The sequence below is a fragment of the Lemur catta genome, chromosome 1 (genome assembly GCF_020740605.2).
Source record: "Lemur catta isolate mLemCat1 chromosome 1, mLemCat1.pri, whole genome shotgun sequence".
Classification (NCBI taxonomy): Eukaryota; Metazoa; Chordata; class Mammalia; order Primates; family Lemuridae; genus Lemur; species Lemur catta.
In genome coordinates this window covers 209796309-209824012 of record NC_059128.1, presented here as the reverse complement: position 1 = coordinate 209824012, position 27704 = coordinate 209796309, and the positions used below count along the sequence as shown (strand labels likewise).

The 27704-nt window shown below is 37.0% G+C and overlaps 1 protein-coding gene across 6 annotated transcripts in view; it reads right to left on the bottom strand.

Annotated features, from left to right (window-relative positions):
* The window catches only part of VPS8 (VPS8 subunit of CORVET complex), a 215938-nt gene that overhangs the window by 84585 nt on the left and 103649 nt on the right, over window positions 1-27704 (bottom strand). For all 6 annotated transcript variants that reach the window (XM_045539842.1, XM_045539848.1, XM_045539843.1 and 3 more), the window contains 8 exons: window positions 25932-26003; window positions 21444-21563; window positions 20254-20310; window positions 17845-17927; window positions 16654-16738; window positions 15722-15820; window positions 9335-9424; window positions 5932-5978 (listed from right to left, as the gene is read on the bottom strand). In XM_045539842.1, the coding sequence (XP_045395798.1) occupies window positions 5932-5978; window positions 9335-9424; window positions 15722-15820; window positions 16654-16738; window positions 17845-17927; window positions 20254-20310; window positions 21444-21563; window positions 25932-26003 (653 nt within the window). The remainder of the gene's footprint in view (window positions 1-5931; window positions 5979-9334; window positions 9425-15721; window positions 15821-16653; window positions 16739-17844; window positions 17928-20253; window positions 20311-21443; window positions 21564-25931; window positions 26004-27704) is intronic.

Here is a 27704-nt window from a genome sequence, read left to right as displayed (position 1 = left end):
GCTACTGTGCTACACCATCTCGAAACTGGAGCCACTACTAGAGTGCATTCTGCTCTGGCGGCCGGTAGCCACTGCATCCCTTCATCCTTGAGGCTCTGCCACCGTTGTACAAAGCTTGCATACATGGTAGTGTATCACTCCTCAGTCGAGCTGCTACAGCTCTCTACCCCGCTATCACAAGCTGCCTCAGAGGTACTCCATCTCCCCCATCCCAGCTGCTGCTGTGCCTTGTCTCCTGTTACGTGGAGTCTAGGCCCAGAGGAGCAGCCATGTTTCTTGGTGCCCTAGCCGATGATGTCGACGAAGAGGGAGGAACAGTATGCAAAGGGAGGAGTGTGTAGTGTATTTTACAAACAAATTGTTCAGTACTGCTGAAGAATAAAGGAGAAAAGCGAAATGGGAAGACAGAAGAAAATGAAGCTGGACAGATGAGCTTGAATCAGATCAAGAAGGGCCTTGTACATCAGGAAGACTGGACTTCACCTTGGGTAATGGGAATCGAAAGAACTTTGAGAAAGGAGAGGGAAATGTTATCATTATCAATCTGTTCAAAAATGGAAGAGAAGAATTAGGATGGCTGGTTGGGAAACCAGCAAGAGAGACTGGAAGAAAGATGCTGAGTGCCTGAATAGGGCGGGGGCTGGGAGACACAGATAAGAGGAAGACACACAGGTAAGAGAAGCAGAAAAGGTCAGCTGATGGATTTTGATGACTGGTTCAGTGTGCTGTGGTGAGAAGGTAGAGTAGGTGAAGGAAGTGAAAACTTGATCATCACTCTCAGGATGTTATTTAAGACACTTGTGCTGTATGTAACTGCCTGCTTTTTCCTATCTCCTCCATTAGAAAGTAAATTCTCCGAAGGCAGGGAGGCTCCTGTCTTTTCACCATTTCATCTTCCATGCCTGCCACAGTGCTTAGTATGCAGTAAATTGCTAAAGGAAATAAATGGATGGATGATGTCATTTGCTAAGAGAGAAAATAAAGGAGAGAGAACAAGCTGGGCTTGTAAAAAGTGAGTGTATAGAGCAATCTCATTATAAATAACTATTGAATAAAGGAATAAAGAAATAAATGCATGTAGGCTGACATAGTTTGGATATCTGTCCCCTCCAATCTCTTGTTGAAATTTGATCTCTAACGTTGGAGGTGGGGTCTGGGGGGAGGTGTTCGGGTCACGGGGGCAGACCCCTCATGAATGGCTCAATGCTGTCCTCATGGTAACGAGTGAGTTCTCATGAGATCTGATTGTTTAAAAGAGCCTGGCACCTTCCTCCCCTCTCTCCCTCTTGCTGCCTCGCTCTCCATGTGACACACCTGCTCCCACTTTGTCTTCAGCCGTGACTGGAAACTCCCCGAAGCCCTCACCAGAAGCCATGCTTCTTGTGCTCCCCACAGCACCATCAGCCAAATAAACCTCTTTTCTTTTTAAATTACCCAGCCCCAGGTATTCCTTTACAGCAATGCAAATATACTAAGACATAGGAGACATATATAAAAATATAATATATATTATATATAGAAATATATAAACGTAAGGAGAGAAAAAGAGTGTGGAGGAGAGACTGATGTACATACTGGAGATTAGAGATGATGATGTATTAGATTTACACAGTTGAATTTGAGTTGTTGGCAAAATACTAACTAAAGATATGCTATCGGGGTGGGCGGGGCCTGGCCAAAGGGACAATCACCTTGGCCACTGTAGGCACTCACTGAAGCTGCTATGTATTTTTATATGTCAGAGTTCATGAACATATATAACCTTCTAATTTTTAATTTTAATTTTGAAATATGTTATTTCGACACTGACTGTATCTTAAAATGTCCCTTTAAAAACATCCACAGAAACACTGACAGACTCAACTAAAATCCAATGTAAAAGCATTTCTATAATCTGTATTTTGCTTCTTCACAGTTATTCATTTTCTTAGCAATGTTCAATTTTTACTTTGATTAAAGACTTTCAAATACACTGTGATGTTTTACATGTTTTTTTTTCCTACAAGCAAATCATACTATATATTTCAGAGGCCTCCAGGGCATTGTTAACAAAGGCTAAATCAACATTGCCAGGAAAATCATACTGAGGAAAATATTCTGAATGTACATACACTTGCACATTCTTTTTATTCCATTTATGCAGCTCATGGCCTCACAAAAAACATCAGTGTCCTTTTGTATTATCCTTTAAGCATGCCCGTTGCACAAAGGACTTGCATCTGGATGTAAATGTATCAGGATAACTCCTGTGAGAATTCGTGGCCAGCAGAATTCACCCTGAGCGTGGGGGTGGAGTTGGGCTTTATGTCACAGCTGTCCTCCAGGAGAGAACTGGAAGAGGATGCAAATCCTTTCTCCCAAGCTGCTGGCCTCAATTCAGGCAAGTAATTTGCTTCTGAAGGATTAACCTCCTCTCCCCACCAAACAATCTAATCTTTCTATGTACAGATGCCACCAATATCTTTGTAGGTCAATTAATTCTACTGGTGGAATTATTTACATGACAAAGATAACTTAAAGAAATTGGGTAAAGACAGAGAAACGTGAATTCAACTAGATGATCTGTTCCTTTAAAAATGCTATTGACAATAAAAAGCTAACCCCTCAAAAACAACTTCATGCATACATACATGTAAATGTCAAATCAAATATGTATAAACTATATATACAAGAATGAGGATCCTATTAACTCAGGTTTTGGGGGCAAAAGCAAAAACAGCAACATTCTGATATGATACATACATAGAAGTTGTCTTCATCTCAAAACAACTGTTTTCTTTCATTTCCCCACTCTCCAGAATGCTGGTAGAGGAATTTCAGGGAAAAAAAACTTGGAGGTTAAAAAAAACTTACTGCTTAAGTAGAACAGAAAGGAAAGACACAAAGGCAAAAATAGTGTAAAGCTGGCTGTCAGTGAAAACCACTAGGCAGAGCCAGCCTACCTATTCTTGATGTTCTTTTGTCCCCACACCTTTTTCTATACTCCCTTCATTTTCCACTCGTTTGCCCAGTAGCAGACAGGAGTCTAATCCTTTACTTTAGATTAGTTAACAAGCATAGTCACTTAAAAAGGTGAAAATGTGATGGGAAGCCAGTCATTCAGAGACTAAATGTACACCAGGCCATGCTATCTGCTCTCTTCTCACCCTGGAGGTCCACTGGCATTAGGACAAGTTCCCCCCACCCCCGCCCATACATATGCTTCATTGTATTCATATGTTTCTTGCATATTCCTCATTATAAAAGTGCCACATAGTACAGAAATTGACAAAGCAATTAGAAAAAAGTTTTGACTGGGCATAGAAGGGGTAATTTGGATTTTTAAAATCTATAAAGAATACTCTATATCTGAGTGTGCTTATGAAGCAGAGAGTTTGAAGAAGTGTGTGAACCCTGTACCCCTAGAAAGAATAGGGGTGGGTAGAGTTCATAGGGGACAAAAGGTAAATTTTCTATAATTCAAAATTTTGTCTAAGAACAGCTTTGAAAGCAAGAAAGGGAGGGCTTCTTTCCTTTCTTTACTCCCTCTGTGCTCAAGATTCTTTTCGTTTCCTTCCTTCCTTCCTTCCTTCCTTCCTTCCTTCCTTCCTTCCTTCCTTCCTTCCTTCCTTCCTTCCTCCCTCCCTCCCTCCCTTCCTTCCTTCCTTCCTTCCTTCCTTCCCTTTTTTTTTTTGAGGCAGGGTCTCACTTTGTCACCCTGGCTACAGTGCAGTGGCATCATCATAGCTCATTGTAACGTCAAACTCCTGGGCTGAAAGGATTCTCCGGCCTTAGTCTCTGGAGGAGCTGGGACTACAGGCAAGTGTCATCACACCTGGCTAATTTTTTCTATTTTTTGTAGAGCCAGGGACCCACTCAGGCTGGTCTAGAACTCCTGACCTCAAGCAATCCTTCCACCTCGGCCTCCCAGAGTGCTAGGATTACAGGCGTGAGCCACTGTACCTGCGCTGAGCTTTGCACTCAACCTTTTTAGCCTCATTTCTCTCTCTCAATCCAAAATCCAATGTATTACTAGTATTATATATGTATTTACATTGTGGGTCAAATAGGCTTTTACAGGTTAGACTGAGATACTATCACTCAAAATATTTTTTACATAAAATGATTGAAATGCCAATCAAATAAGTTCAGAGCATAATTTAAATTAATGTTTGCCTCCTGCATAAAGACATAAAGTAAGAAGAGAAAATAGGATTTCAAGAATTGGGACTCTCAAAGCAGAACACTAGGTCTTTGACCTAGTAATATAATAGATATTTACATTACCTAATACTAGATTTTTTTATTTTAGAAAAGTAAATTTGGTGACCTTCACTGTCTACACTTTATTACATTTGAGAAAATGCCATGTTCAAGCTAAGTTTCCTCTGTCCTTCCAGCTTGTATCTCTCTAGGAAGGATTGTTAAAATAAATTATCCTGGGGAAAGAGGAGTGGGCCTTAAGAAAATGGATCCAACACTAGAGGAAACACAGAGGAGGAACAGGAAATTATGCCACTGGGAAAAGTGGTGGACAGACTCTAAGAAAGGGCCGGGAGGGAGGGCTGGGCATTTCCTTCCTCTTCCCCCTGGCTCAGTCTCCACCCTACTCTTATGTCTCCCCCCTCCCAGCTCTCTCCATCCTCTTTCCAGCTCTCTTTCTTCCCTCCTACCCCCAACTCTGCTTCTAAAATATCTCTATCAGTTAATTCTAGAAGTCGATAGGGGCCCAAACTGACTGAGAGAAATACAAATGATTAACAGAAAATTTTAAAAAGATGTCTAGCCTCAGTAATTATCTGAGAACAGGGAATTAAAATACAGATACTTTTGCAAAAGTCTTGAATAAGGGTGGAGGCGGGTAGATAGATGACTTTTTCTAAACATCTGCACATACACGTTTGACTCTAAATTTAAATGCAACATAGCCTGTTCAAGATTTAAATGAGATTTCAAAAATTTTTACAATAAAAAAAATTACTGTTGTTTTGGTATTTTAAAATAGCACAGAACATAGGAGTAACAAAATTGATAATTACAATTGCTAAAATAAGTAAATACCTGTTTTCAATGGCCAGTGGAATGGCCACAGTAATGAAACCTAAAGTTTGTATGTGTGATATGAAAGCTATGCCATCCTGGATATTACACTCAAGCCAGTGATGCTTAACTCTAGGTGTGCATCAAAATAGCCCCACTCTCAATGATTCTGCAGGTTGGGCCAAGGCATCTATATTTTTTAAAGCTTCATAGGTGATTCGGATACACACGTCTGGTTAAGAGGGACTATCTTAGAGGATGTTAAATATTGCTACACTCAACTCCCAATGTACTCTACTCAGTCACAGCAAAATTTTAAAATTTTATATGCAGAACTGCTTTGCTTATAAATTCATGACTAATTTCATAATCTCTTTGTGTTTGTTTTTATTTGATAAGCACCAGAGCAGCAACTGAAAAAACTTTCCTTCCCATACTACCAGGAAGTTATTTAAAATTAAACAGATCAAGTCAGAGTATAAAAGGTAATAAATTTAGAGGTAGGCTGGGAACCAGGTGTTTACTTAGGTAAACAGAGCTATCAGTCTACAGCATGAAAGAAGGGAGAGGTAGGGGTGAAGCTAGGATAGAAAGAGAAGCTATATGATCATCAAATTCTTCCTGAAACACATCCTCATGGCATGGCATGGCTTAATTATTTTATTTATTATTACATTAATGAGAACTCACCCTGTAGACTCATGTTCAAATGGAAAGAAAAGTATTACCCCAGACGTTTATCTGTTTTTCAGATTGTGTATTTTTATATTATCTATGTAAGTTACTCCTACTAATATTAAAAATCAAGAGCTAATTGTACTATTTGGATACCATGGGCTGGTATCTTAACCTAATTTATTTACTTTTATTTCTCATCTATGTACTATGAAAAACCAAAGTTTATTAACATACCTTGGGTCAAGAAGACTCCTCAAAAATTTGAAAAGCAAAATCTGGTTCTGAATAGAAAAACAATAAAAAAATACAATTAAATATTAAAACAAATTTTTCAAATTATGCTATGGTAAAGAACTCTAAATGATCCCTTTAAAATGAACAGATATATGACTGTTTCCATTAAGTCCTCTGTAGAGATCTAAGAAATTCTAAAGAATCCTTTGGAGGTCCTTTATGTCCTCTCAGTAATTCTAATCACTATTGCACATTCCATTTTGAGTGCAAAGGGAACACAAACACCCTGTTATCGCCAAAAAAAGACCTCTACCGAGACAAATCCCTGAGCTGTTCCCAGCAGGACTCTGAGAGTGTCAGGTGGTTGGAACTACTCTGCTGACGGTGAGTTCTGGCTGCAGCAACAGGTTTCATATTCCCTCACCTGGTCTTCCCGTGACAGTGGGCTGCTATGAGATAGTTAATCTCTACAGGGTGAGAGTTTGAGGCCCAAGTTCACCACCACGACCAAAGAAAGCTCATTAACTCCACAATTTAATCAACTACAGAAAAGAGGACAATCAAATTACAACATGTCAGCAATCAATATGCCATAAAATCTGGGTTCTGTTTCTGCCACTTATTTGCTATGTGACTTTGTGTTAAGTCACTTATTCTTTCAGCAATTCAGTTTCCTTGTGTGAAAAAAAAAAGAGGATAGCAATATCTCCTGTGCCTTCTGCACGGGGTAACAGTGAGGATTCAATGAGATAAACCTTTGAACACTATATAAATAATGTTTCTACATTCTTGGAAAACCTAAGCAAAAATTATTACTGTTTAGTTTTACTTCTTTTTTTATTTTTTGACATATTCAAAGGTTACCTGTGAAAGCAAGGGGACTCTCAAAGCTGAAAGGATTAATGTCATTTAGAATATGACTTCTAAAATATATTTATCCATCTTTGATTTTCTATCTTTTCCTTATCACTTTGTTTTATTTTATGTGACTTTCCTCCTGGTTGTAACTTAACATTCTGGCTTATTTTTCATTTCAAGAATTCTGAAAACTATTGGTCAGAGGCATATTTCTTGCCATCAAAAGTAAAGGTGCTTTATAAGATTTGTGTGTGATTCTCACACAATAAGTAAAGCTCTGCAATAAAATAAATACTTCAATTCTTTTTTAAAAAATGTCTAAGACTCCATATGCAGATCACATCCAAACAGCCACCTTTTTCTTATCCATTACACTTCAGCTTTTACATATTTATCTGAAGAATAAAATTATATTCATTTACCAGGACTCTCTGTCTCTTAATATCCTTAGAGACTACAAAAAAGAGAAAATGCTGTAATCAATAGTCTTAAATTTTAAAGGACAATGACAATAGCACTACAATAGGCAAGATTTACCAGAACTGCTGACTTTGAAAGGAGAGAGATACTATAGGTTGAGAGTAGTTTTAGCAGAAACGTCCTCCCACCAGCCCTCACTAGATTGGATTTCATGTCCTTCCATGTACTTCCTCAGTACCCTGGGCATTCAAGTCAAACTATTCTGTGATTGTCTTTTGGCTTACTTGTCTTCTTCCTTGAGAGGAGGGATCACATTTATGTTTTCATATCCTCAGCACTTAATATTTTTTGCTCATAGCAAGTACATGAATACTTATCGTATTAATGGATGAGTCTTTATAGGAGAAACAGAAGAAATAAAAGCTTTTCAAATTCCCTTTCAATGAATTTCACCCTTGAGCTTAAAGTAATACCTTCAAGAAATGAGAAAGAGTATAGTTGCAACTTCTCTGGCTAAAAGTTTTGCTTAAAAAAGGTTGGTAATTCTACAGTACACAGAAGATACGGTTTAAACCTCTTAGCATCACATATGAGACTATTCAAGGCTGGGCACAAGGGCTCATGCCCGTATTCCTAGCAATCTGGGAGGCTGAGGCGGGAGGATAGCTCGAGGTCAGGAGTTCAAGACCAGCCTGCGCAAAAGCGAGACCCCCGTCTCTACGAAAAATAAAAAGAAATTAGCCAGACAACTAAAATATATAGAAAAAAATTAGCCAGGCATGGTGGCACATGTCTGTAGTCCCAGCTACTCGGGAGGCTGAGGCAGAAGGATCACTTGAGCCCAGGAGTTTGAGGTTGCTATGAGCTAGGCTGACACCAGGACACTCTAGCCCAGGCAACAGAGTAAGACTCTGTCTCAAAAAGAAAAGAAAAAAAAAAAAGACTATTCAATATCAGGCCCCAAGCTATATTTTCCAGCCTCTATAATTTAGTTCCTCTCCTCTAACCTAACTCTCATAGCTTAAACTAGTGCCACTTCTACCCCAGCACATCATGCTTTGCATAGACCTGACCATTCTCTGACCATGAATTCTGTTTCATGCCTTCAGGGCTTTTACATCCCCACAATCTTTTTTATGTAGAAAGCCTTTCCTGCTTGGAAAACTGGCACCAATCATTCAAGACCAGTTCAGGTATCTCTGGGCATTTTTGTCTGACTTTCTCACAGCACATCACTCTCTTCTCTTGTTCCTACAGCATTTTTTACATATCTCTAGTGTAGCTTTTTTAACACTGTACTGTAGTTCTGCACATAAGTGCTTCTCTGTTCCATAGGAAAAATAAAGGGAAGGTGGTTTTCTTATTCGGGTCCCCAGAGCCTAGCACACTGGTACAGAGTGGGGCCACAATAAGTATTTAAGTAAATGAACTCCATATTTTTATCTTTCATGCCAGCTGCTCTGGTTTTCACCTTGAGTACCTTGAACAGGTACTCCCACACTATTATTGCCACTTGCAGACTCTGGGTTGTGCTTCATGTCCCCGTCATTGTCCTATTCCCTACTCTATCACTTGTGGCCATAATAGCAGTTCATGAGCCCAACACTAGCACTCCCATGGGAAGCGGGCAGTGGAATAGTAGGTCCATTACATAGTACTTCTAACTGGGATTCTCGATATTCAGCAGTATACAGCTGTATTCTAATTAAGATTTTCCTAGAAAAATTCTAAATAATCAGTACTAATGCAATCTGAGGATGACAAAGTCCTGAATAAATAATACAAATATCAAACGTTGTGGGTCCCATAGAAAAAGAAGAGAGGATCTTTTATGGATTATGATTTCTAGACTAAGTACAGGTTGTAGTTCCAAAAATGTTTCTTTGATGTTAATATTTGTTATATATTAATACAAAGATGAACTTCCTCATTTCCAAACACAGAGATCATCACACAACTGTTCTCAAACACACATACACACACACCCCCCTGCCAAGCAGAGACAATGTATAGAAACTGCTATTAACTATCAATTGAAGAAATTACTATAATCAAAATTTCTTAGGTGAAGATTTAATCATTATCTCCCCACTAGATTTTTTTTCCCATATGTTTTAACATTTACCTGAAGTTTTTTAATGACTGTTTCAATCTGTCCAGAAAAGTGGGTAGCAACCAGCTCCGCAGCTTTACAGGGCTTCAGAGACACAAGTTCCTGGAGTTAAAGGAAAAGACAAAGTCATCTTTAACGGTTCATTTAAATAGAATATCCATAGACTTGAGGCATGATTACTTACTTCAAACCTGTCACAAGTGACCATACTGCATTTCAGAAGACCTTGATATAAGGCCTCAATTTAAAGGGCACATTGCAAATGAGCAAAATTAGAAATGTCCCAAGTAAAAAATCAGAATTTCATTTTTTTAAAAAAAGGTAGTTCAGAATTCTTAGAAAATGAAAGCATTGTAAAATTCTGGATTTCAGCCATGATATCTACAGGAGAAACAGAAGGAACAAAAGCTTCCCAAATTCCCTGTCAATGAATTTCAACCTTGAGCTTAAAGTAATAACTTGAAGAAATGAGAAAGAGTATAGTTGTAATTTCTCTGGCTAAGAATTCTAAAACTTTACTTCTGGTGCCTAATGTATTTAGTAACTGCACGTGTCTTAAGAAATAAACTTAAGGTCTTAAGTTTTAAATGACACTAAGATGTTAACCACTGTTAATTAAATTCTGTTAATAAGACCTATTTCTGTCAAATCTAAGACCTCTAATCTGCCTTCTCCGTGAACTTTCCTTGACACTACTGGCTATCCTTTTCTTCTTGAAACTGTCTTCTTATTTGGCTTCTGTCACCTACTATTCTACCTTTCCAAGTGCACCTTCTCTGGGGGAACACTGTGACCAACACAACCATGACACATGGCTAAAATGCAAAAACTGAATGTATACCAACATAGTATATTATCAAATAAAACTTAGACAAGTTATTGTGACTATGATATTCATGATATATCTAGTAACTATTGTGTTAAGTAGTATTTGTAGATCAATAATTAGCTGACACAAAAAAACTATAGTTTACACTACTTTAAAACATCTCCAAAGAGAGAAGGTATAACTAATCAATATCACAGAAAAGAAGATATTATTACTGATCTACAGAAATTAAAAAGCTAAGAAACAATTAATTTATGTCAAGAATTTGGAAATTTAGACAAAATGGAAAAATTCCTAGAAAGTATAATTTAATAAACTGACTTTAGAAGAAATATTAATACCATTAACAACAGCATTAAAAACATGAAGTTGTGACAACAATGATTGAAAATCTCTACAGAGAACATTATAAAACTTTATAGAAAGATCTTAAATAAAGGGTTATAAATGAGAAGACCCAATATTGTCAACATTGTCAATTATCTTCAAAATGATTGACAGATTCAATGCAATGCCTGTCATAATCACAAAGTTAAAAAAATTTTTGTGAAACTTGATTAGCTGATTCTAAAATATATTTGAAAGTATAAAAAGTCAACATAGCCAAGACTTTCCTAAAGACCGCAAGACTTCATTACATAGCAACATTATTCAAAATAGTGTTGGCTGGGCATGGTGGCTCATACCTGCAATGCCAGCACTTTGCAAGGCTGAGGCAGGAGGATTGCTTGAGGCCAGGAGCTTGAGACCAGCCTGGGCAACATAGCAAGATCTCATCTTAAAAAAAAAAAAATAGCTGGGTGTGGTGGTGTGGGCCTGTGATCCCAGCTACTCAGGAGGTTGAAGCAGGAGAATCACTTGAGCCCAGGAGTTCGAGGCTGCAGTGAGCTATGATCGTGGCCACTGCACTCTAGCCTGGGCAACAGAATGAGACCCTGTCTCTTAAAAAAAATAAATTAAATAGTGTGATTGGTGTGGTACAGATGTAGAGACAGACAAACCAATGAAACAGAAGGTAGCCCGGAAAAACAGACCAAGTGCATATAGATCCTTGATATACTTATGAAAAAGGTAGCACTACTGAGCAACAGGAAAACACAACCTTTTAATATAACTGCTGCTGGGAAAATTGGGTATCTGTATTTTAAAAAATTAACTGGACTTCATGCTATGTACAAAAATTTCTTTCAGGTGGACCTCAGATCTAAAGATTAAAAAAAAAAACAAGAAAGAAGAGGAAATACAGAGGAGGAAAAATGATTATTTTGTCTACTTAAAAATAAAAAAAAAAAAAACAAACCTTTTCTTAAAAAGAAACATAAAAAGACTGAAAGGAAAAGCCACAGAGTGGGAGAAGATACTTGCAATACATATCACTGAAAAAAGACTAACATGCACAATACATAAAGAAATCCTACAACTCAATAAGAGACATTCAAATGAAAAATGAGCAAAAGATTTCAACACGCACTTCACAAAAGAGAAAATTTTGTTTTTTCTTTTTTTTTTTTAATTTGAGGATATTACAGGGGTACAAACATTTTGGTTACATGTTATGACTTTGCCACACCCAAGCCATGATTTGAGGCATGCCCTTTCCCCCTACAATGCTCATTGCGTCCATTAGTTGTGAGTTTACTCACCCCCCAACACCCCAACGAATATTACTACTGTGTGAGCACCTTAGTGTTGATTAGTCAGTGCCAATTTGATGGCGAGTACCTGTGGTGCCTATTCTTCCATTCTTGTGATACCTCACTTTGGAGGATGGGCTCAAGCTCTATCCAGGAAACTATAAGAGGTGCTAGATCACTGGCATTTTTTATAATTGAGTAGTAGTCCATTGTATACATATACCATATTTTGGGTTGTTTCTACATCCTTGCTATAGTGAATTGTGCTGCCATAAACATTCGAGTGCAGATGTCTTTATTATAGAATGACTTTTGTTCCTTTGGGTAGATCTCTAATAGTGCTATTGCTGGATCAAATGGTATTTCTATTTTTAGCTCTTTGAGGTATCTCCAAATTCTTTTCCACAGAGGTTGCACTAATTTGCAGTCCTACCAGCAGTGTACAAAAGAGAAAATTTAAATAGCCAATAAACATATGAAAAGGCTGTTAATCATATTAGTAATTAAGGAAATGTAAATCTAAAACAAAATAAGATATTATTACACATCCACTAGACTGGCAAAGTTTTAAAGTCTGGCAAGATACAGAGCCAATGGGAATTCTCATACAGTGTTGGCATCCAATGAAATTTAAAATATTAATCTCAATTAACTAGCAACTATATACCCTAGAACAGAGATTATAAATTAGCATTGATCAGAATCACTTGAGGGCTTGTTCAAATACATTTTGCTGGGCCCCACCCTCAGAGTTTCTGATTCAGTAGGTCTGAGGTCCAGACTAAGACTTTGCATTTCTATGAAATTCTCAGCTGATGCTGGTTTGGGGATGAAACTGAAAATCCCTGCCCTAAAGAAATGCATGTGGCTGTGCTCAAGATGCAAATATAAGAAGGATCATAAACAGACTATTTTTAATAGTCAAAGACTAGAAACAAGTGAAATGTCCATCAGCAGCAGAATGGATAAAATGATATACTTTCAAATTGGAATACCATCCAATAAAAATGGCGTTCAGGAGTTCGAGACCAGCCTGAGCAAGAGTGAGACCCCGTCTCTACTAAACATAGAAAGAAATTATACGGACAGCTAAAAATATATATAGAAAAATTAGCCCAGCATGGTGGCACATGCCTGTAGTCCCAGCTACTCGGGAAGCTTGAGCCCAGGAGTTCGAGGTTGCTGTGAGCAAGGCTGACGCCACGGCACTCTAGCCCGGGCAACAGAGTGAGACTCTGTCTCAAAAAAAAAAAAAAAAAAAAATGGACTGCAGCAACTACATACAACAAATGTACAAACTTCTCAAACAAAATGTTCAGCAAAAGTAAGATAAAAAATAGAATGAGATTTCATTTACACACAGTTCAAAACCAGGCAAAACAAAAACATAAATATTTAGGGTTGCATGTATATGCAGTAACAGGATACAGAAAGGCAAGAAATTGTCATAAAACCCAGGATAATGAATATATTGGGGAGGAGAGGGAAGCAAACGATTATGATCAGAAAAGGATACATGGCAAGAGTCTGGGGTACTGGAAATATTCTATTTCTTGTTCTGGGCCTAGGATGTTTGCTTTTTAATTTTTTAAATTAAACTACATATTTATTTTACGTACTTTTCTGAATCCTTTATATATTTCAAAATACAAAATATAAAAAAAAAAAACCTAATGAAACATGTTTTCTCCACATTAGAAAAACCATCTAAACTAGAAATTTGTTACCTGGAGTCCACAGACCCAATCTAAGAATGGCTTTTAGGGGTCTGTGGATCCCCAAAACTATAAACAGAATTATGAATCTATGCATATGTGCAGTATTACGAGGCATAAGTCCAAATATTTCATTAGATTTTCAAAAGATGTCTAGAGCCCCAGAGGTGTTAAGAATCACTAAGCTATAATCTGTGTCTATTGTCAGAACACTTCATTATGATGACTTTTCCCCCTATGTATTTAATGTTGATTAAATTAACATTACTGAAGACATAGAAGTCCTTCAACAAAAAGTCTATATACTTGTAATTGTGGCCTTAAGAGATAATAAAAAGTTCAAGGTGAAAAAATGTGCAGATGTGGAAAAAATAGTCAGCAAAAATAATTGTTGTGTAGCAAAAATACTTCTTGCTTCTCCAGCTTAAGTTTTCTGCTGAGTAATTTGTTTGCTCATTGATTAATTCATCACATTTCACATAAGGCAAAGAGATACAGCTTCATTTTTGGATGTCTGGAGCCCATGTGCTCAAACCACTGTATAATGCGGATGAGGTGAAATGAAAAATGAACCATAAATATGCAGACTTGAAGAGGATGATGAAAAAGAACATGAAATGATTAAAGGGAAAATATATAAAACTCAAAATTGGAGAAGGTCTTGGGGTCCTTTGCCAAGACATAGTCATCTTGTTGTTAGCAGGAATATGACAACATTAAATAACATATGCCATGTTCTCAATCCTATATATGAGAGCGTGGAAATTACTTCAGGCCACACATCTCATGACTGAGACTCTACCACTTTTCAAGCCAGATGTTTCACAGAAGATGCTGTTCACATTTCTGAGCTTTCTAAACTTTACAACGTTAAGGCACTGAAACGAAGTATTCACATCACATGCAACGTTTCTCAGAGATCATCCTTTCTTATACTTTTCAATAACTATAAAAACTTTTAAAACATGTTGAAGAATCATGTCTTTCACTACATCTCTAAAACCATCACTTGACTCTTGCTATGAGAATCTGAGAAGAATGAAAGAAACTGCAGATAAAAATGTTATTTTGAAAACTAGGATTACCTCAGTATCTTTCCTTACTATTTTTTAAATAATCAGAAATACACAATGGAATATATAAATAACATAAAAATAAACATAAAGCAGAATAGATTTCAACAAAACTGCTAGCTCCACTGGTTTCTGAGGTAAAAAGTATGTTATGAACATAAAGAAACTAAAGTGAGGAGTGATTTTTGGGCCCCTTTTCAAAATACATTCTGATCACATGCTTTTCACACAAGTAGACTCTCCATTTGGACATCTATATGCATGCTTTTTAAAAAGGACTTTTTGTTTTGACACTGTAGTCAACTCTTAAATTCTTGTAAAACAGCACGCATAAACAAAAGCAGTGAAGCGGCTGACCAAGCTAGGTCAGAATCATTGTCCTGTTACATAAGGAAGGGAAAAATACCAGAGAGAAGACTCATTGCAGTAATTTTTCTAAAAGTCCATTGGGTGATTGGAGGGAATGACTCCCATCATGTTATTAGGAAAAAAAGATCCGCAGTACTCTTAGAATCATTCTAAGAACTTTGTAAAAACCCACTAATATTCCAATTTGTTACTAGCTGATTGAACATGGGCTATTTTCAGAAGTCATAACATAATAAATTGGGTATGACATATGCTTTAGAAATACAAATATGGGCCGGGCGTGGTGGCTCACACCTATAATCCTAGCACTCTGGGAGGCCGATGCAGGCAGATCGTTTGAGCTCAGGAGTTCAAGACCAGCCTGAGCAAGAGCAAGACCCCGCCTCTACTAAAAAAAAAAAAAAAAAAATAGAAATTAGCCAAACAACAAAATATATATAGAAAAAATTAGCCGGGCATGGTGGCACATGCCTGTAGTCCCAGCTACTCGGGAGGCTGAGGCAATAGGATTGCTTGAGCCCAGGAGTTCAAGGTTGCTGTGAGCTAGGCTGACGCCACGGCACTCACTCTAGCCTGGGCAACAGAGTGAGACTCTGTCTCAAAAAAAAAAAAAAAAAAAAGAAATACAAATATGAAGTAGAAAAAATTATATGAAAAAAGACTACTCCTCAATTAAATCAACTTAATAATATGATACCTGCCATTGCTTAATTAACATAAAGTTAATTTGGGTTAAGTGATCATTCAAATAAGTTTAAAAAGTTTTACTGAATCAGTACCTCAATATGATCCATTGCTTTCTGCCATACAGACTGCTTTTCCTCTGCACTGTGTCCAGGAATGGATAAGATATTGTGAATGTAATTAAAGACTTCCTCCTGAAGAGCACAAGACAATATAATTTATCCATTCATTCACTCAAGCAATATTTAGTCACTATCTACTACCTGTACCAGTCATGGTAAACATTTACTAACATTATTTGAAGATGGAAAATTATTTAGAATAGTTAACTGATGAAAAACCGACACCTAAAATGAGTAATTGTTCAAAGTTTAGGCTAGAATTTTAGAAGCAACAAACCTGTACCAATTAGTTTCAGTTTTAATTTACTAATTTTCAATGACCTAATGAGGGAATATCATACTTTTCTTTTTGGTGATCCCTGTCCACATTGTCAATTTCATCTCAAATCACTCTTACTCTTGTCTATTCTGCTCTACCTATACCTTTTTTGCTTCATCTGTATGATCTCTCTATTTAGTTCCCTGAAGATGCCAATTTTTTCCCCACCTCAGGTCCTTTGCATATACCATTCCCTATCCTGGAACACTCTTCCCTTGGCTCTTTGCTTGGCTTGCTCCTCAACTTCCAAAACTCGGTTTCTATGTCACTTTCTCTGAGATTCTTTCCCTGGCTGCTTGGGATAAGTCCGTTCCTCTAAAGTTACACCCAGTTTCTCTCCCCCAGCACTTATCACACTTTGTAATCATATATTTGGTTTTCTTATTTACTGTCAGTTTCCATCACTAAATTGTAAGTTTCAAAACTACAGGAACTATAGCTGTTTTAATTAACAACGCATACTTGGCTCATAGCAGTCACTCAATTAAAAACCTGGTGAATAAAGAAAACCTTGGATCAGCAAACACATTTTTACTCAATAAGGAGGGAATACTGAGTAAGAAAGAGGAAAGCAGTCTTAACTCACCTCTCTCAATGGGTCACGTAAGTAGCAATCAATAATTTTGTCATATTGGTGTTCTCGTTCATACATGAATTCACAAATTTGATAGCTAGAATGTAAAAGAAAAACTTCAGTGTACCAAACAGGCAGGTGGTTATTAGCTTATTGTTTTGAAAAGTTTACTCAGACACACAGATTAGTGTTACGAAAAACGAATATAGTAGATGTGATTTCTACTGTTAAAGTTATGTTAAATATGTAAGGGAGATGAATATCTGCCATTTCTCTACCTATAGGTTTAAGGTGCTGCTGAATTTATAAGAAATCTCAAAGCTAGGTACAAAAAAAATATTAAAGCAACATAAGAAACAGTCAATATGTTAGATACAATTGATAATTTGTAAACATTTTATATAAAGGTTCTTTGTTCAGAATTAAATGTCAAATAAAACATTCAACAAACTAAATAAATAGCAGTATTAACATATTATATCTCATTTCCTATGTCAAATTTTGCATTGTTTCTTTTTTTTTTTTTGAGACAGAGTCTCGCTTTGTTGCCCAGGCCTAGAGTGAGTGCCATGGCATCAGCCTAGCTCACAGCAACCTCAGACTCCTTGGCTTAAGCGATCCTACTGCCTCAGCCTCCCAAGTAGCTGGGACTACAGGCATGCGCCATTATGCCTGGCTACTTTTTTCTATATAGATTTTTAGTTGGCCAGATAATTTCTTTCTATTTTTAGTAGAGACGGGGTCTTGCTCTTGCTCAGGCTGGTCTTGAACTCCTGACCTCGAGCAATCCACCTGCCTCGGCCTCCCAGAGTGCTAGGATTACAGGTGTGAGCCACCGCGCCCGGCCTTGCATTGTTTCTAATACACGTAAGATAATGGTAGAAAGTCTATGAAATACTATAGAAATATTAAAGAAAAAATCTAAAATAATAAAACATCATAAATTGCTATTCCACTTTCATATTAAAACAATTGTACAAACACTTCAAATTTACCCTGCCAATTTCTGCAAATTTAAGTAACTTCCAGAATTCAATCAAAAGGCAAAAACTTTTGCACTTAGGTTTTTGTTAGTCATTATTTGTATAACCTTTCCTAATGATAAAAGCAGGAATGCATCAATAAACTGGACTTCAAGTTAGAGAAATGTAATTAATAGTTTTATAGAAAACTAAACTAATATATGACAGTAAAACAACTTACAACTCAGCTTTTTCTGCCATACGGATGAGACGACTCTCTTCAAATTGAACTATGCCTCCAGCCTGCAGCAATTCTAAAAGGACCTGAACATTTAAAACAAATGAATGAGAACACTTTGGAACTTACTAGCTCTTTAAGAGTGCATTCAGCCATGCAGACCATAATTTTTATTTTTTTTCTTTTGCTTTCTTACTTGATGATATTTTGGCTTGCTTTCACATATGCAAGGGGTAGACTGACATTATAATGTTGATCATATTGTAGTTATGTCTTAGAAAAAGATCAATGGCTCTGCTTTTTAAACATGGAAGGAATGCCACAGTGTTTGCAAATAAGCCCTTAAAACAGTGAACTGACCCTCCATTAAGCTGAATATGTCTGCAAATATCCTTTTAAAAAGTGAGTTTTTGTCCCACTTCTGTATCTTATTGCTTTTTTTTTTTTTGAGACAGAGTCTCACTCTGTTGCCCAGGCTATAGTACCATGGCGTCAGCCTAGATCACAGCAACCTCAAACTCCTGGGCTCAAGCAATCCTTCTGCCTCAGCCTCCCGAGTAGCTGGGACTACAGGCATGCACCACCATGCCTGGCTAGTTTTTCCTATACATATTTTTAGTTGTCCATAAAATTTGTTTTTATTTTTGGTAGAGACGGGGTCTCGCTCTTGCTCAGGCTGGTCTAGAACTCCTGAGCTCAAACGATCCACCCGCCTCAGCCTCCCAGAGTGCTAGGATTACAGGCGTGAGCCACTGCACCCGGCCCATCTTATGGCTCTAAAAATCTGTCATCCACAGGTAGTACCCACGCTTACATGTTAAATTTTTAAAATCAACCATTGAGATTTTTCATAGCAGCACTTTTCAAAATAGGCAAAAGGTAGAAAGTATCAAAATGTCCATCAATGGATGAATGGATAAACAAAATGTGGCATAAACGTACAATGGAATATTATTTAGCCTTAAAAACGAAGAAAATTCTGATACATGCTACAACATGGATGAACCTTCAACACACTATACTAAGTGACATAAGCCAAACACAAAAAGACAAATACTGAATGATTGCATCAATACTTTCATGAGATATCTACAGTAGTCAAACTCATAAATACAGAAAGCACAATGGTAGCTGGCAGGGGATAGGGGAGGAGAGTGTAAGCAGTTACTGTTTAATGAGTATGGCGATTCAGTTTGGGAAGATGAAAAAGTTCTTGAGATGGATGGTAATGATGATTGCACAACAATGTGAATGCCATTGAATTGTACACTTAAAAATGGTTAAAATGGTAAATTTTATATGATGTATATTTTACCACAATAAAATAAAACAAAAATATTGGGGTTCATACAATTAATTTTTACCAAACTAAGTGGCTGAAATGAGGGAGTCCACATTACTATTTGTATTCAATGTAATTTAAGAGTAATCAAGGGATGAAAAATTACCTATGGGGTTCAATGTACACTACACCCAGGTCATGCATACACCAAAAGCTCAGACTCCACCACTATATGATATATAAACATGACAGATTTCAACTTGTACCCCTTAAATCTATTTTTTTTTAAAATTAAAAAAAAAAAACAGTAACCAAAATTTTAGCAGCTATTCTCTTTCGTAAGATAGTCTGCAGCAGTCACTGGGCAACAGCTATGCAAAGAAAGGGGTCACTATTGCTATCCTGTGGTCTTTAGCTGAGTCTCAACTTCCCAGCTGTGCATTATTACCATAAAAAAAATCAGCACAGCTCTCAAAGTACTTAATTTTTTAGTTTACTTACCTGACCAAGTCTGGCTATCAATAATAAATGGGTTGACACTCTAAGTGCTCACAATACAGTGGGTAAGCTTTTAAAGAATCCTACTCCTAGAAAGGACCCTCAAGAAGGTGGCATAAATAGAAAGAAGTGGTAATCAGAATTATTTCACAATAACTAGTGGAGGAACAGATGAATTCTAGTCTCCAGAATGGTCATCCCTAATGCAGTGAGGTTTCAGGGCACTCTCAAAAGTTGCGTGTGCCAATCCTCAGGATCCTGCAGCTTTTCTGGTTCAGGACCATAGCAGCTATCAGGTTACCAGATCAATGACACTGAAGGAATGCAGGGTATAAACAAGAGCTAACTGTGGCTATGTAACGCAGAAGGATAAAGTATTCTCTTTGACGTCACAGTGGATCTGAGACAGTCCAGTCTACCTAGGAATTTAGGTTGATATAAGCTCCTTGTAATTGTACTTCCAACAACCATCCACTCTATTTTCTGGTTGCCACTAACTTTAGCTTAGTATTAGGGTTTGGCACAAGTCATTTCCCTCTTATGTCTAGTGAGGTCTAGCACCGAAGAGTTTTTTCCAGCTTACTCTGTCTTTTTTCCCATGCTTTAGTAAAAAGAGTTCTAGTAGTCCATACCTGCTGTCTTTCAGAGTGTCGGGAGTCATCGTCAGGACTACAGAGAAATTCAAGGACCTGGCCAAAGAAAAAGTATTTTTTCTTTGATACCAGCATTCAAGCCATAACACTGTCATAATAAAAACAACAATTATCCTTTTAATATCACCAATTTGTTCCCATTCAGCTATAACAAATACCACAGGTGTATAGTACCTCCCCAACTGACTGGCCTAGTACATGAAACATCAGGCTCAGGTATGCAAACAATTTAATATGTGTCTCATACACATACTTCTATACTTCTAGAAACATAACTAGAAGGCAGTGTTATCTATATACCTTATCTTTAAGTTCCCTGATACCATGGACCAAACAAAGCATGGACTTAGGAGTCAGGCCACTTGAATTTGAATACTAACCTTATTAATACTTAACAAGAACATTTATTGCTAATAATAATACTTACAAGTATGACCTTGGATAAATTACTTAATCTCTCCAGGCTTTAGTTTCTTTATATGTAAAATAGAGATAACTGTCCCTATTTCAGAGCTGTTCGGAGGACTGAGTTCACACATACATATAAATAAAGCTTTGGAACAATGCCTGCCACTGTAAAGTGCTCAGTAAATGCTAGTCATTATTAGCTACTTTCTCCAGTCAAAAAATACTTTCTTTGCCACCTATCGATATGTAGGAAATATTTAACTGGAATTAGTAGGTATCTTCAGAGTCAAAGTCATTTGTAAGTAAATTCAGATTTTCTAAAAGTAATCTCTTCTTCAGTCGTTGGTCATCATAGTCTTACTAACAGTGAGATGGGGTACTTAAATTGGAAAATTCTTGTGCAAAGAATTCTAGGCGATTTAGATCAATAAAATAATTGAGAGAACAGAATTCTCTATAAACCAATCTCCACAAAACCATACTCCCATGATACCAGGTTACTAAGCAAAGTCATACTACCTGGAACACATCATTAAAAGAGAGAGAGAGAGAGAGAGAGAGAGAGAGAGAGAGACACACACACACACACACACACACACACACACACACACACACACACAATTTAGATCTGAAACCTGAACAGGGCTCTCCTTCATAAGACATTTATTCAATAGTCTGTCATATTAAGAAATAGTGTAATGCAGTGAACTTTGTACAGTAAACAGAAGAAATTTCTAGTTCTCATTGTTAAAGACACTTACCTGATCAAAAAGTGTTCTATTTACGAATAAGGTATTGTCAGGCTTTGCAAGCTGCCGAGCGAGGAATGTAAAGAGACACCCTACTTGCGAGGGAGTAAAATCTGAATTCTCCACCATAACCTGATAAGCAAAAGAGACCATTTATTCAATAGACCATCTGGTTTGATGCAAAAAACCCATATACAATTAGAAGGGGAGGAAAGCCTCATTACTGAAGACTCATGAAAAGATTCTTTTATAGACTGTGCAACAATTGAGTTCAATACCATTTAGAAAAGAAATACAACTACTTGCATACTCTAACAGGGAAACAATTTAGTGTTTTTTGGCATTTTTCAAGCACAATTTGGATGAGAATGAATTGTCAGAGATGTGGATGTAGGATTGCAAAGAAATATTAATCATGTTTCCCTCAGGAATTCTGTCCATCCACAAAGGAAGAAGAGAGCTGCTTTGGGGTTTAAAAGTAAGATAACCTGAGAGTGAAGGTATCCCAGAAAAGAAGTCAGCTATTGCACACATCAATAAAGTGAATGGCTTCTGCCACATCCACAAATAGTTCCGTGAACAGATGGTTTTGTATAATGGGCTTTTTACAATCACACACAGTTATCAAATCACAGTCATTCCAGTGCTTTAACTCAGCTCTCATCTCCTGAGTACCCACTGTGTGTAAGATTCTATGGTGCCTTTAAGGGAATTAGGAACTAGAAAGAAAGGAGAGACAGATAAACAAATCTTAAATAAAAGGTATAATGTGATCAGTGCTATTTATAAAGGCAGAAATGATCATGGAAGCACAGTCGAGAAAATTTAGTTCAACTGGTTAGAGAGGGAATTTGAAAAGAAATGAGAAAAATAGCTTTTAAGCTAAGTTTTAAAGCCCAAGCAGAACCTTTGACAGGAGAAATGTCAGCAGAAAGGGTAAACCTAGCAGAAAGAAGAGTGTGATCAAAAGCGTGGACACGGGAAAATACGAGCTTGTTACGGGGAACTAGAATTTTTAATAGAATGCAGCAGCATGCAAAAGGAGGGAAAAATTAGACTGAAAGAAAAGATTAGGCCTCAAATGTCAGCCTAAGGAATCTGGAATTTATTCCATAGAAAACTTGTGAGCTAATAAAGGTGTTCAACTCGGGGAGTTGATTATGATCTGTACTGTGCTTAGGGAAATTATCCTGTCAGCAGTGTACGGGGTAAAGTAACGGAAGGAAGAAACAGAAAGCAGGGAGACCAGGATGCAAGTCACTGCAGGGGTCCAGGGGAGACATGAAAGGTTTCTGAACTAGGGCAGAATAATGAAAATGGAAGTAGGAACGGGTGCAAAAGACACTGCAGGGAGAGGGGAAACAGACAAGCCTTCCTATGGGTGGAAACATTTGGTTAAAGGAGCAATAAAAAATGGCAGATTTTGAGCCTGATCGGCAGGTGAGATAATGATGCCATTAACAAAGAGAGAATGCAGAAGTCTGGGAAGGAAGATCCCATATTGCTTTGGGCTTGTGGAATTCATGGGCTAACTCTACAACAAATTCATGTACAGTACCCTGGCACATCTATTAAAAAGTCCCAAGCTCCCTCCTTCCACCTTCCATTCAATTATAAAGTATAAGATTTCTCCCATTATAAAAAATTTCCTAGCTTTTGACCTACCTCTTCTTACTTTGCTAACAGTATATACCTTTCTTTTACCCTTCCTGCTTTTAGTCCAGTAATCTACTTGCATCATCATTACTAGAGTATGTGGATATCTCGAGTTACAAAAAACTCTTTCACAGACACACACGCACACACAAATTCCAACTTATAATATTCGAAGAGCTTTCTTAGCTTTGAAGAACTCAGTCATCACTCCTGTTCAGTCTGCAGGTCCCTTTTCTAGGACTCAACTCTTGGGGTTCAGCTAGTGCTCTTCTCTGTCTTTAGCCCTTCTTTTTGCTCTATAAGTGTAAACTCCTAAATTGTCTCATCCCACACACATCTTTTGAGAAAATAGCTCTAATCCACAGCCAATTCCTTTGCCACCTCAGTGAGTGTCTAACTGGTTATCATCCTGCAAAGTCTAGTCTATTTCCTCTCTATGACCTATTTCAGAGACCATGCCTACAAAATTTTCTGGGCAATCTTATAAAAAGTCACACATTCAGTTTTTCTCCTGTCTGCAGCTACTCTGCACACATAGTAATGCTCATTTTCCTGTTCTCTGGTCACTGCCCATACTCGTACTCTCACTGGATCCTCAGAAGTACATTTTAACAAATTAATACACCTCTAGAACGAGAAATGAGAAAAATAATCTCAAAAGTTCATTCTTCATTGACCCAATGTAAATATTTTGAAAACCATACAAAAGAGTGCCAGTTCTCCAACAGTAATAGTTAAGTACTTTATGGAGTTTTATTTTCTGCATTTGTATCACAGTTCAATCTTAGTATAGTTTTAAATTCAAATTCCAATCTAACCAACTTACAGACATTTCTTAAAGAACTACTAGGTTCTAGGCACTGTGCTGGATATGTTCTAGGCAAGCTAAAACAATGACCTAAAAAAAAAAAAAGATTATAATAATCCTCGTGGTCTCTATCTTCAGGAAGCTCAAGTTCAGATAGGAAAATAAGTACACAATTACGACACAGTGTGCAAAGCGTGGCATAAAATGTTGTGTAAACACAGAGAAGGAGCAACTAATCAACCTAGAAGTGTCGGAAAGGATTCAAAAAGAGTTTCTCATGAATGATATTTGAGTTAAGTCTTGGAAAATGGTTAGGAATTTGCCAGTGAAAGGGAAAGAAAAGGCATGATAGGCTGAAAGAAAAACCCTGCAAAGAACATGAACCATGAAGATGACACAGAAAGTTTAGTGAATTCCAATAATTCGATATGGTTAAGGAGTACATAATATAGAGGACGTGTATGGGGGTGAGAAGGTGGGTGGGAAAGGGGAGCAGTTATACAGAAGGAGTCAGGGACCAGCAAATATAGAAGAATCTTTGGTGTCATGTTAAACAGTTTACATGGGTATGGCAGAAACTACTGCTTATGCTCTGACATCTATTCTTCCCTCCTAACTTAGAAACAGAACTCAGGTTTAGCTAAGCACATGGTTACCAAGAATACAGACTACGTTTCTGTCGCTTTTAGCAAGCAGCTAATGGGCCACATATCTAAGTTCGTGGCAATATGATATAAGCAGAATTGTAGTACACAACTTTTAAGAAGTTTCCTTAAAGAAAGGGAAGACTTTCTTCTACATCTCTTTCTACATTCAGGCTGGCTAGAAGGCAGAGGTAATGGTTGGAGCCTGAGCATGGCCATCTTGGAATAAAAGACAGAAATCACATACTAAGTATAATACTACGACAGAAGGAATCTGCACCCTTGATAAGGTTATGAAACCACTCTACTAGAGTTGCTTACTTCCAGACTTCTATGGGAAAAATAAATTCCCATCACAAAAAAACTACTATCATTTTGAGTTTTCTCTCACTCACAGCAGCACTTAATTCCAACTGACCAATAGGGAACCACAGAAGAATATTAGGTAGAGGAGAGGCAAGATCACAAATTAAAGGATTAGGTTAAGAACAGGAAGACCATTTAAGGAAGGTTATTTTGAAAATCTAGGTGAAAATTCTCCATACTAGCCACTAGATCAACTGGCATTATCTGAGAGCTTGGCAGTCCTATTCTCACATTCATCACTATCTATCTCACTAGGTTAATAGAGAGCTCAAATGAGATAATGTACATAAACATGCTTTGGAAATTATAAAGAACTATTATAAGTGTAATACACTGATGTTATGCACAACTAGAAAACATTTTAATTCTGATCTCTTGTCCAAAATAATCTCAAAGTCATTAAAAGGAAGAAACCTCCATTTTACAGCCAATGGACAGAATGAAACTTTTAAGTTTTCAACTACAAGAGGAAACTGGCCTGCTTGAAGTCATGCAGATGAAAAGGAAAAGAACCTGTCTCCGCATATTCATTCATTAGCAACAGCAAGAATCTCAAAATAGCTTTTTACTGAATCTAATTATATTTAGATGGAGATGATCTTCTCTACGTGCCTCAAACCATTCTCAAGTGCCACCCACCATCTCAGTGCCATGGTAAAGTATGGCACTACCTTAGCAACAAAGTGATGCTGGTATGAGACAAAGGAAGATTCTTCACATTAATTATTTTCTCAAAGCACTCTGAAGTTCGTCTCTATTATTACACATAATCATATTAATATAGCAAATATCACAATATGCATTTCTCAAGAGCAGTACCCTGTATCCTGGTATCCAGTTTGAAGCCAAGACATATTAATTTTTTTACATTCAGCTCTTGAGGACAAAGACACCATAATAAAATTTTAAGATATTATTGCAACATATCACTTTGCTATACAAGATTATTTTGTAACCTGCTATAAAACAGTTCAATTATCTTAATATAAATTTCAATATAAACACAAGTATTCTTTGAATACTTACTTTCAACAAAATATCCACAATTCGCTGTTGATATTCCACAGCTTGCTTGTCATTTTTAAAATCTTCAAAAGTCTAAAAAGGAGAAAGAAATTTTAAAAAGGAATTACCATTTGCACATTTTAAAAGGAAACAAGTTATTGAATTCTTGTGAATAAAATCCAAGTAAATTTCCAAATAAGTTAACTATTCCTCATTAGGTTTTTTCTTTTTTTTAGATACAGGGTCTTGCTCTGTCAGCCAGGCTGGAGTGCAGAGGTGAAATCATAGCTTACTATTAAACTCCTGAGCTCAAGTGATTCTCCCACCTCAGCCTCTGGAATAGCGAGGACTACAGGTGTGCGACACCATGCCTGGCAATTTTTAAATTTTTTATAGAGACAGGTCTCGTTATGTTGCCCAGGCTGGTCTCAAACTCCTGAGCTCGAGCACGATCCTCCCACCTCAGACTCCCAAAGTGCTGGGATTACAGGTGTGAGCTACTGCACCCAGCTGAGGTTTTTTCCTATACACCTTTAATGATAAGTTATTTTTAGTGAATCAAGTAGAAAGCTATAGCATTTAATATTGCATGGTATTCCAAGACTTTAACAAATCAGTAAGTATCAAAATTGAAGAAGAAAAGGCAGGCAATATCCAGAGGCAAAGCAAAAGAGAACACTAGTGGCAAAAGGAAATTTGGGAGCAAAGGTTTGAGAAAAGAGGATGAAATACCACATGCTCAGCCATCATTCAGTCTATGTCATTTGGAAATAATTAAGATGTAGTTCATTCACTGTCATGAAAAATAATTTTCATAATTTCCATGACAATTAAGAAAAAAATGATGTCCAAAGATAGGCATTTTAAAAAATTATTATGGTAAAACTGTTGAAATGTTAAAAATTTTAAGCCTACTTACAAGGAATATTAATAGATATCTTATTCTCAAAACACTGTCAAGTACAGTACTTTTTATTTTATGTCCCCGCAAAAGTAGAGCCAAATATATTTTGAATATAACATGCATCAAAATAAATGACACCACCATATTCTGTTTCACAGTATATGATAACAGGATGTCACAAAAATATAATACCTATCACATATAGGATACATATATGAAGAAAATGAAATTGTATCCACTATCAAAAAATTGAAATGAAAATATTTACTGAATGATAGAAGACGTGAAGATCTTTCCTATGTTTTCACTTAGCACACTTGGTTCTGAGAAATGTTTAAATCCACATAGCAATAAATTGATTGCTATTTTCTTGAAACAAGAAAATGGACTACAACAGATTAAAAATTAAAAGGAATTTCACAACCATGAACTTTTAAGACTACATCATAGTTCTGTTCAAACCACAGTAACTGCTGTTCTTTAAATGGGCCCTAAATTTTCCTCAATTCCTCCAAAGTACCTTTGTTCATGCTGTTTTCTTATTAGCATGCCCTTCCCTTCCTCCTCCTGTCTGGCTTAACAAATGACTGTGGCATTGTCTAGTTAATTTTTTATGGTGAAAAGTAAAATATTTTTAACTTTTTTTTCAACTAGTCTGTTTTGCTGCCAGTTAGTTCAGAAATGCTGAAAAGAGTTACCAAGGAGATTGTAGGAACTCTCAATCTGGAAGGCTCAAACAGAAGGTATTTTGATGTTTGTGTGGGTTAAATATGACCCTGCCTAAAGATGAGAAGACGGACTAGAAAGTCTCACAGTTCTACCTTCTGATTTATGATCACACACACACACACACACACACACACTCATCCCTGTCTGTTAAAGTGAGGGCA